The sequence below is a fragment of the Oryx dammah genome, unplaced genomic scaffold (assembly GCF_014754425.2).
Source record: "Oryx dammah isolate SB20612 unplaced genomic scaffold, SCBI_Odam_1.1 HiC_scaffold_13, whole genome shotgun sequence".
In the NCBI taxonomy this organism is placed as follows: domain Eukaryota; kingdom Metazoa; phylum Chordata; class Mammalia; order Artiodactyla; family Bovidae; genus Oryx; species Oryx dammah.
In genome coordinates this window covers 2,312,504-2,321,930 of record NW_024070197.1, presented here as the reverse complement: position 1 = coordinate 2,321,930, position 9,427 = coordinate 2,312,504, and the positions used below count along the sequence as shown (strand labels likewise).

The following is a 9,427-nucleotide window of genomic DNA, read 5'->3' as shown; positions in this document are numbered from 1 at the left end:
CATTGCCTTCTCCAGGGAGTGAAGCCTAGGGATCTCTATTTTTACAAACTTCCTGGCTGATCACTAGAATTGAAGTTATTGATCCATAACAGCGTTGTTATTCAACATGTGGTCCCTGGATGGAGTAGTGTCTTTAAGAAGGCTTAAAAACCCCTTGGGGATTTGTCAAATGCCAATTCTGATTCAGGAGGTCCCAGGCCCTGCTTTCTAAGATTCCCAGGTGACGGTGATGGCCCACCATTCACGCTAGGGCAATGGTCCTCAAACTTGGCTGCACCTGGGGACTTAAAACAATTCAGATACTCAGGCCTTGCTCTAGACCGATTAAATCGAGTTTCTCGGGATGGGAACCAGACATGGTAATTCAGACTCTGAGGATGATTCCAACATGCTGCTAACCTGGTAGAGAACTTTCTAGAGTAGTAGTTTTCAAAGTGTTAGTCCCCGCATTGGCAGCAACGAACACCACCTGCGAGGCTGTTAAAACGTCGTGTGTTTGCGCCCCACCATAGACTGTGTGCTTCCCTGGCGGCTCAGCAGGAAAGAATCATGTCGGTGCAGGAGACGCAGGTTCGATCCCTGGGTGGGGAGGATATCCTGGCGAAGGGAACGGTCACCCACTCCAGTATTCTGGGAAACCCCACAGAGAGAGGAGCCTGGCAGGCTACGGCCCATGGGGTCGCAAAGAGTCGGACATGACTGAGACACTAAAAACACGCAAGTACACACAGACCAGCTGAATCAAACTCTCCTCCCAGGTGACCCTGAAGCGTACTAAGCTCGGAGAAACTAAGAGGACGCAGGGCTGTCAGGCCAGGCGACTGAGATTCCTTGAGACTCGCACCTCCGTGCCCCTGTCCACTGGTTCAGCGGTTCAGTCTGGCCGGGGGGGGGGAGAGGGGGGATGAAGACTCTGACAGGTGGCCCTTCCCTGGCAGACCCACAGGCAGAGGTTGTCACTTTCAAGCAAGGCTGGTCTACACAGATCAGCGTAAGTCTGGGAAGACAGTTCTGTGGCCTGGGGTTATCTGGCCTTCGGAAAGAACCTCCCAGGTGTGCACACTTTTCACGTGAGGGAGGGGAAGAGTAGTCCTGGGATGAGGAGAGACTGGGGTCCAAAGACAGAGCCCCTGGTGGTGACGGCAGAGTCCCATGGAGAGAGATTTCAGCCAGGACCCAATGAGCTGGAGAAAGACCCAGGGAGAAACTGCGAGCGGGAGAGCCCGGCTCCCCATGGGGCTGCTCCTCCAGGGTGGCTGACCTCGCAGGTCAGCAAGTAGCGCTGAAGCCAGCTCGCCGCGCAGAGCAGGCGGCCCCTGGAGGCACAGCGCTCTGCTTATCTGGCAGGTGCTTTCGCAGTGCTGGGTGCCCCCAGGGCGGGAGCGGGAAGTCCTCAGCCAACACTGGGGTAACAACAGTGCCCCCGTCACGGGGCCCTGAGGCTGAGCCCGGTGCTGAGTGCTTCCCGAGCATCTTTGTGTCCCCACGTGTGCACCTGGCGGTGTGAGTGGGGAGGCCTGCAGGGTGGAGACCAACCGCCCAGGATGACGCGAGCACCCAGGTGGCCTGTGCCGGAAGCTGTGGCCTCAGAATGAGCACCATTCTCGAAGGGGCCTGGAGATGAAGAGGACGCTCCTCGCCCAGGAACCGCATGAGGTGACAGGCCCAGGGTGGACCTGGGTTCTGCGGAGCCCAAGCTCTGCTCCCGAACCCAGAGCGCTGACTCCTCAGCCACCCAAGTGGCTGACAAACGCTCAGTCGCCAAGACTGGATCCTGATAACGTGTTTTTAATTACATCTCTTCCAAAGGTAGCTCCTTTACCAGTTAAAGACGACACATGGTGAGGCCTGGCTGTGTGTCTGCGGAGAGGGTGGCGAGCTCCGCGCAGGGGGGCCAGCTCCTCTCAGGCCTCACTTGCCATCACGCCACAGCGGCTGGCCTGGGGCGCCGCTCCCTGCCGGCACCCCCAGCCCCTCCGGACCCCGAACCCCTTGGGGCGGGGGCCCCCGTGTCCCGACAGCCGGTGACGGCCGGGCGCCCCCCTCAGGTGGACGTGATGCCGCTCTTCTCGCCCTTGACCTTGAGGAACTCGGCCATGCTGGAGAAGTACTTCTGGTTGGCCTCTGCCACCTTCTTCTCCGCTGCTTGTGGGTTCACAATCTCCAGGCCCTGGGCAGGGGAGGGATACGGGGTGGGGTGGGGAGACGGCCTGGTTTCTAACAGCCTCCCGGTGAGGGAATCGTGGCATGTCAGAGGCCCACAGCCCTTCCTGATGGGCCTGGGGTTCTGGGCAAGCATGTGGAGGGCGTGCCAGCCCCCAGGTCTCCCCAACCCTGGGAGATCCTCTGGTTCTGGGGTGAGGCCAGCGGGGAGGACCTGGATCCCTGAATTTTAACAAGTTCCCCAGGCGATTTTAAAAACATCACCGTGTGAGAAAGGCTGATCCCGTTCAGTCCCTGAATGAGGAAACTGAGTCCCAGAAGTAAGAGGCTTGCCCGCAGTCCCAGCACGAACCGCACCAGCCCCAGCGAGGATTTAACACCCAGCTCTGGGGGTCTGACACGTGGCTGGCGTTGATCCGCATCTTACACCCATGGATTCTCACCTCGCTGAGGCTGCCCCTGGAGGCTCCATCTCCCTTAGTCCTTTCAGTCCCCAGCACTTTCCACCTCCCAACACTATGTATCTTACTTGTCTGACCCCTGAGATAAACTCCAAGAGGGCGAAACTCCCTGGTGTGTGTCTGTCCATCTCAGCGCCTGCGACAGTGCCCCTGGAATTCAGCAGGCATCCCCCAGGGGTGGGAGCAGCTGGGCCTGCTCGGGGCCACAAAGACTCAGTGGTCCCTGCGAACCTTGACATGTGCTGGGAATCCAGATACAACCTCGGGGGCTTCTTTGGAGCCCCCCCGCCCAGACCCATGGCAGCCCTGAAGTGGGGCACAGGTAAGGAAGCAGCAGCCCAGGACAGGGGAACACAGCCTTCCCCCGGCCTGCTGCCTCCAGAGACCCGGTACCTGGAGTGGGGTGAACGCCACGCTGGAGGCGGTTCCCGACGAGCGGTCACGGATGGTGGACTTCCCACCGTACACCACACTCTGCTTCTGCAGGGTCCGCTGCGGGGAGGGCAGGGCGCTCAGGGCTGTGGCCAGGGTCTGCACACCCGTGCCTGCCCCCGTAGCCCAGGCCCCGTCCCCATCCCCGGGGCTGGCCTGCACCTGCAGCGTCTTGGAGATCCTGGCTTTGGTAGCCTCGTTCACCTGCGTCTGCCGCACCCGCCCGCTGCCCGACTTGCCCAGATGTCCCAGGCTGAAACCCAGGTCCTCCTGGTAGGCGTCCTCCTCGATCTGGTGGGAGGGGAGACGCCCAGGTGTCAGCCGCCCCTCAGTCAGCCCAGGGCTCCATCCCATCCGGGACTGCCGGGGCCCCAGTGAGGAGCAGGGGTCCTGTTACTACTGCTTGAGCTGAGGGGGGGGTGTGTGTGTGTGCCTGGGCCAAGTGAAGAACCGAAACAGTTTTCCCTGACGACACACGAGCTAGTTCTGGCAGGACCGGCGGGGTGATGCTCAGGCAGCCGGGGCCTGGCCGGCGTGGGGCCTGGGAAGGCCTGGCCGGCGGGGTGGGGAAGGTGGGGGGTGAGCCTGGGGGCCAGTGCTGTCACGGAGATCCCTCTGGGGCTGGGACAGAGGGGAGGCCCGGGGACCCGGCAAGAGGCTGAGGTGTTGCCATGGCCACAGGAGTGGAGGGGATGCGGGGGCGCGAGGTAGGGGGGCGTGACCTCTCCAAAGCTCATGCGGTTGGCCTGCTTCCGGATCTCCGTCAGCCCCAGCCGCTCCTTCATCTTGCGGTACCTGGGGCGGGGCAGGGGGTCAGCCGGGAAAGGGGCGCCTCGGCCCTTCCCACCCCACCCGGTCCCCAGGCCCCACCTGCGGCCGCCTCGCTTCTTGCGCTGCCCGTCGAGAGGCGCGGGCAGTGGCTTCACCTGCTTCACAGGCGGGGGCTCCTGCCACTTGTCGAACTTGCGCTCAATCTCGTCCTTCAGCTCGTAGCCCACCTGGGGAGGGCAGGCTGGGGTCCAGCAGCGGCTCCCACGGGCCTGGCCTGCCCCCCGCCCCAGCTCCTCTCAGGTCAGTAAGGGAGATGCCCTGGAGACCACCGCACCCGAGAATCCCGCTGGGCTTTTCCTTCAGGAAGGACCCCAGTGGCCCCCGTCAGCTCCTCTGAGGAGCCAGGCTCTCCCCAGGGCACACAGGCTCAACGTGACCCACCCTGTCCCACCAGCACCCGCTCCGCGGGGCTCGCTGGGCTCCAGCCTGGCGCTGACCGTCCGGCTGCTTCAGACCCCGTCGCCCAGTGTCCACGGGACTCGCCTGCTCTCTGCTCGCAGGTCCACGTTAAGCCCTCACCTCCTCAGGACAGCCCTCCCGCCTCCCAGGTTCATCAGTCTAAGCTCCCTTGGCATCCTCTCCCCTCAGCCTCTACTCGGCACCCCGGACGCCTGGCATATTGACCAGCGTGCGTCTCCCCGTCGCCGCCCGCCCTCAGCCAGAGTGGAGAAGCCACAGGGTAGGACTTTGGTCTGGCCAGGTCACCGCCGTACCCTGTGGTCAGAGAGCCCCAAACGCTGTGCCAGGCTGGCTGCCTGGAAAACCATACTGCTCGGGATAGACACAACTCCTGTCACAGAACAGGTCTGCCCAGGAAGACAGGCCAGCGGGATCAACAGCAGCATGGCAGCAGTGCTGGCAGAGGAGACAGAGTGCGGCGGGGAGTCCCTGCCCCGCCCCGGGTGTCTGCTGCCCGGTTCCTGTGAGCTCTCACTACCTGGCAACGGGGCTCTGCAGGTGTGACCGGGTTTCGGATCCAGAAGGGGAGTGAGAGCTTAGTGGTGTGTGGGGCCCAGTGGGGTCACCGGGGTCTTAAAGGGCCAGAGAAGCAGTGCAGGCAGAGCCAGAGCCAGGCAGAGCATGCAGGTGCTGTGCTGGCTCTGAAGATGGAGGCAGGGGCCCCGAGCAGGGGGCGCGGTGGCCCTGGGAAGCTGGAAACCGCCGGGAGCGGCCCTCCCGAGCGCGAGCCTCCGGAGGAGCAAACCCGGCCAGCACCGCAGCGTCAGCTCGGGGAACCCCCGTGGGCTTCTGACCTACAGGACTCTAAGACCGCAACCCCATGTCCCTTTGGGCCGCTGCACTTGCCATCGTCATGGCAGTGTGGGGGAGGGGACACCCCCGCCCCGCCCTGTGAGTCCAGTGCGGGAGGGTCTTCTGATGACAGCGCTCCTCGACAGACCACAGACAGGCCATGCGAACGCCGCCCTCACCTTCCCCTCCGTGCTCTCGTGGAAGCTGTCCACGCGGGCTGCCAGCGTACACTTGGCGGCCACCAGCCGGGCGGCTTTCCGCCGCAGATCCTGGGGCAACGGACAAGGAGGCGGGTCAGAGCGAGGCAGCAGCCTCAGAGCCCAGGCTTCCCAGAACTGCTGCCTTGCCACCCTCTCTGCCCAGCAGCCTCCACCTCCACTGCGGCTGCGGGCCTGCACTGATGCGTTACAGTAACCAGTGATCATCGCTGGCGTCTTTTTCCACCTCCTCTCCCGTCTGCAGACAAACCAGGTCCAGTTTGCCCACGTACAGACGGGGAGACCGAGGTTCAGAGCTCAGGCTCCGTGCCTGGCAGGTGGGTGGCAGTGACGGAACCCCAAGCCGGCCCATCGGCTCCAGCCTCCTTGCACCCGCCCGTGCACCCACCCTCTGGCTCCCAGCTCCCTCCACCGGCCGCCAGCAGTGACCCAGGGACCCGGGGGGCGCTCACCGGAGGCAGGGACTGCACAATGTCGCTGTGGTAGATGTAGCCGGTGTGGGGCAGCACCGAGGTGGACGAGAAGCCCGATAGCGTCTTGCGCTGCGCCCCAAGCAGCATGATGTTGCAGGCAGGCATCTTGGAGAGGTTGGTCAGGCCGCCGGCCACCCCTGCAGCAGGAGGGGGGCGGGCATCAGTGGGGTGGCGGGGGGGTCCGCCGAGCGCTGCACCTTCACAGGAGTTCCCAGCCACAGCCCTGAGGGGGGCCCGCCAGGGAGCGTCAACGTGTCCCATCTTGGGGGGATTCGGAGGGGCTCTGAGAGGCAAAGGGACGTGCCGGAGGCTGCACAGTGAGCCCCTGGCGCATGAGGAACCTGACTCCGCGTCTGGGAAGCCACGCAGGCCTGCCTGTGCTTCAGGGGTTGGTTACCACGCCAGCGGCCCAGGTGTGAACCACCTTTGGGTTCCAAGAGGGTGTCTGCAGGTGCGGACAACAACCCCCTGGTCTCCAGGGTGGAAACCAAGGCGCGTGACACGGTTTGCCCAAAGATGTGAGGTCAGAGGTGGTGGGCAGTGGGGGAAGCAGGAGTTCATCCTTCCCGGAACCCCACACACGCCTGCCTCACGGACAGAACTGTGTCCCCCACAAATTCACTCGCTGAAGTCCTAAGCCCCCACCATCTTAGAATCTGGAGACAGGGCCTTTACAGGGGTGAGCCAGGTAAGACGATGCCCCCAGGCTGGACCCCCAACCACAAGGACAGGTGCCCTGATGGGAGGGGGAGACTGGGACAGGGGGTGACCAGGAGAGGACACTTGGGCAGGGGCCATCCCCCCGAGGAGAGGCCGCGGAAGCACCCCCCCCGCCCCTCGCCACCCAGTGCCAGTCTATCCCGAGGACAGATCTTGCCCTCGAAGCCCTGCCTGTGGTGACTGACACGCTCGCTGCTCTGTCACACACGTGCCCGCAAGTGTTCCTCGGCTGAAGAGACCAGGTGCCTAGGGGAGGCGGTGGGGGGCGCTCTGCAGCTGCAGAGAGCCCCGAGGAGGAAGGGACGCACTCTTTTCCTATCATGCTGCCAGGGCCAGTGCCCCCATCTTGCGGGGAACCCTGGGGCGCAGAGAGCTGACCCATCACCAGGTGGCCCCGGGTCCCCGACCTCCCCACCGGCCATGCCCCGCCGCCCCTGCAGCTGCTGGGCCCCAGCTCTGCTGGCCGCCACGCTGGTCCGCAATCTCCGGACAGATGAGCAGGTGGGAGTGGGGGCCGCGTGCTGGGCCCCAGGACGCGTAGAACACCCCCCGATTGACAGAAAAGGGACAGGCCTCCCCGAAGCCACAGGTGCGGGGCCGGGCCTCACCCATGATCTTGGCGGCGGTGGAGGCCCCGATGATGATGGAGAGGTTGGGGGCGATGAAGGACATCCGCGACTCCACGTACTCGTAGATGCGGTGCTTGGAGGCGTTGAGCTCCAGCGCCATGTCGCAGGCCTCCTCCAGCCGCTCCAGCTCCTCCTCTGACAGCTGCTGCCTGCGGGGCGGGGGCACGGCTGGGGCGGACCGAATGACCCGGACCTCCGGGGGTCCTGAGTGGTGAGGGGCCCCACCCTCCCCGCCGTGTGCGCCTGCGTGCGTGTGCACCTTTGGGACGATTACTAGCCCCGCCAGCCCCGAGGCCTGGAAGCGAGGGCTGCAGGGAAGCAGCCCATGGTGGTGCGTCCCTGCCGCTTTCCCTTCTCTGCCCGGGGAGGCAAGCTGGCCCAGGCCAGGCTGCAGCCGGGCTCTGTGCAGGTGTCCCCTCTTTCTGAAACGCTCCCCGCAGCTCCCCAGACCTTGCAGGGCTCGGCCTTGCCGACCAGCCAGGCCGCCGTCCAGCTGCTCCCCAGGAGCACCGTCACCCCTGCCCATTCACAGCTTGTCCGGTCAGAGCCCTGCTGTGGGGTGACACGCCTCTGCCCTTCTCGCAGGCCCGCCACAGACGTTGAAGGGCAGGGGGAGACCCCGGGTGCCCCTCCTTAGGGGACACCACTTCTAATTACAGGCCTGCCCTCCGCTGCACCCCTGAGGACCACAGGCTCTGGGGGGAGGCTGGCTTCCCACCGCCGGGGACCCGGGGCCCAGAGCCTGGCCTGCAGGAGGTGCTCGGCGAACACGTGGCAGCACAGCAACCAGTCCTCCTGACACTATACCCGTGCCGCAGGGGCCCCACGACCGACGACCGTCGGATGGGCCTGCGGGGTACGCACCCCTGGGTGGTGGAAGCGGTAACGCTGACGACCATGATGGTGGCGTTGGTCAGGATCTGCTGCAGGTTCTCATTATTCTTGCATTTGTCCAGGCTGTTGCCCAGCTCCTGGGGGAGGATAGGGCATGAGGGGGAGGCCCGGGGACTCAGGAGGGTCTAGAACCTCTCCTGCAGGGACAGCGGCCGCCCCCGTCTGCCCCCAGTTCCCACAACCCCGTGGCTCAAAGCATCTGCAGTCTGCCCTGGGGGGGGGCTCACCCGGAAGCAGACAGTCCACCTGCAGAGGACGGGCTGCCCCCACAGGCCTGCTGCCCACGTCCACTCCCAGTGCAGGTCTGACTGCGTCTCCTCCCCACCCCCATCTGCTCGACTCTCACAGGAGCCTGGGTGCTGGGTGGTGTCCCACCTTCACGTGCCTGACCCTCCCATGGGGACCTTCCCCTCAGACCCAGAGCCTCGGAGGCCAGATTGACCTGATGACCTCTTACACTCGCCTCCTCCCTCCCCCTGAACGCTCCAGGGCCCGTTGCCATCTCGGGGTCTCGGCTTCCCCCAGTCTCTGCTCCCTGCTCCCATCCTGCCTCTGACCCAGAGCTGAGTGACCCGGAGAGTCCAAGAGCAGGGTGCTCTCAACAGGCGTGGTGGCTGGGGCCCCTCCTCTGTGCTCACCTTGACAGTGCGGATGTAATCCAGGGCGTTGGGGACCAGGGACTCCAGCTCGGGGAATCGCTTTGAGTACTTATCCCGGATGAACTTATGGATGATGTCTGGGGGCACAGGGCGGGCAGCAGCCCGATGAGGGGCACGCAGACACCGCTGGCTCCCCCAACACCCATCTGCCCTTCGTCCTGCAGTGAGGGAGCCCCCTGTGGCAGCCGGGCTCACAGACACACAGCACAAAGGCTGCCCCTACTGCTGGGTGCAGCTGTGTGGATCAGTTCTGGTCCATAAGGCGTGAGGGCAAGTCACACAGGCAACTTCCAGGTCACTCTTTTAAACAAAAAAATGTGCCCTCCTCCTCTTCTCTCCTGATTTTTTTTTGCTGATGGGGATGTGGAGGTGATGGTTGGAGGTGAGCAGTCACTTTGTACCATGAAACAGGTGACAGATCAGTAAGACACAGACAGCCTGGGATCCTCATCCAGACTTTCCCATGAGAGGAAAATACACCTCCTTGTCACGTCGCCGTTCTGTTCAGTAGCTGAACCTACATTTGAGCTAATGCAGGGGCTTCGGGGCAGGGCCCTGGGAGAGGCCAGCAGGGAAGGTGGGCTGGGATCCTGCCCGCCCCTCCAGTGGGGACGGGAGAGGCCGTGGGGGACACCGGGCAGGGCTGTTTCTGCTCGCCCTTCCCGGTACTCACTCAGCTCGCTCTCAGTCTCCACT

The 9,427-nt window shown here is 64.1% G+C and overlaps 1 protein-coding gene across 2 annotated transcripts in view; it reads right to left on the bottom strand.

Annotated features, from left to right (window-relative positions):
* Positions 1–1,772: 1,772 nt before the first annotated feature.
* The window catches only part of PRPF31 (pre-mRNA processing factor 31), a 9,957-nt gene continuing 2,302 nt past the window's right edge, over positions 1,773–9,427 (bottom strand). For both annotated transcript variants that reach the window (XM_040251848.1, XM_040251849.1), the window contains 10 exons: positions 8,711–8,808; positions 8,043–8,149; positions 7,158–7,327; positions 5,809–5,966; positions 5,318–5,407; positions 3,927–4,054; positions 3,779–3,851; positions 3,219–3,347; positions 3,018–3,116; positions 1,773–2,170 (listed from right to left, as the gene is read on the bottom strand). In XM_040251848.1, the coding sequence (XP_040107782.1) occupies positions 2,045–2,170; positions 3,018–3,116; positions 3,219–3,347; positions 3,779–3,851; positions 3,927–4,054; positions 5,318–5,407; positions 5,809–5,966; positions 7,158–7,327; positions 8,043–8,149; positions 8,711–8,808 (1,178 nt within the window). In that variant the 3' untranslated portion in view covers positions 1,773–2,044. The remainder of the gene's footprint in view (positions 2,171–3,017; positions 3,117–3,218; positions 3,348–3,778; positions 3,852–3,926; positions 4,055–5,317; positions 5,408–5,808; positions 5,967–7,157; positions 7,328–8,042; positions 8,150–8,710; positions 8,809–9,427) is intronic.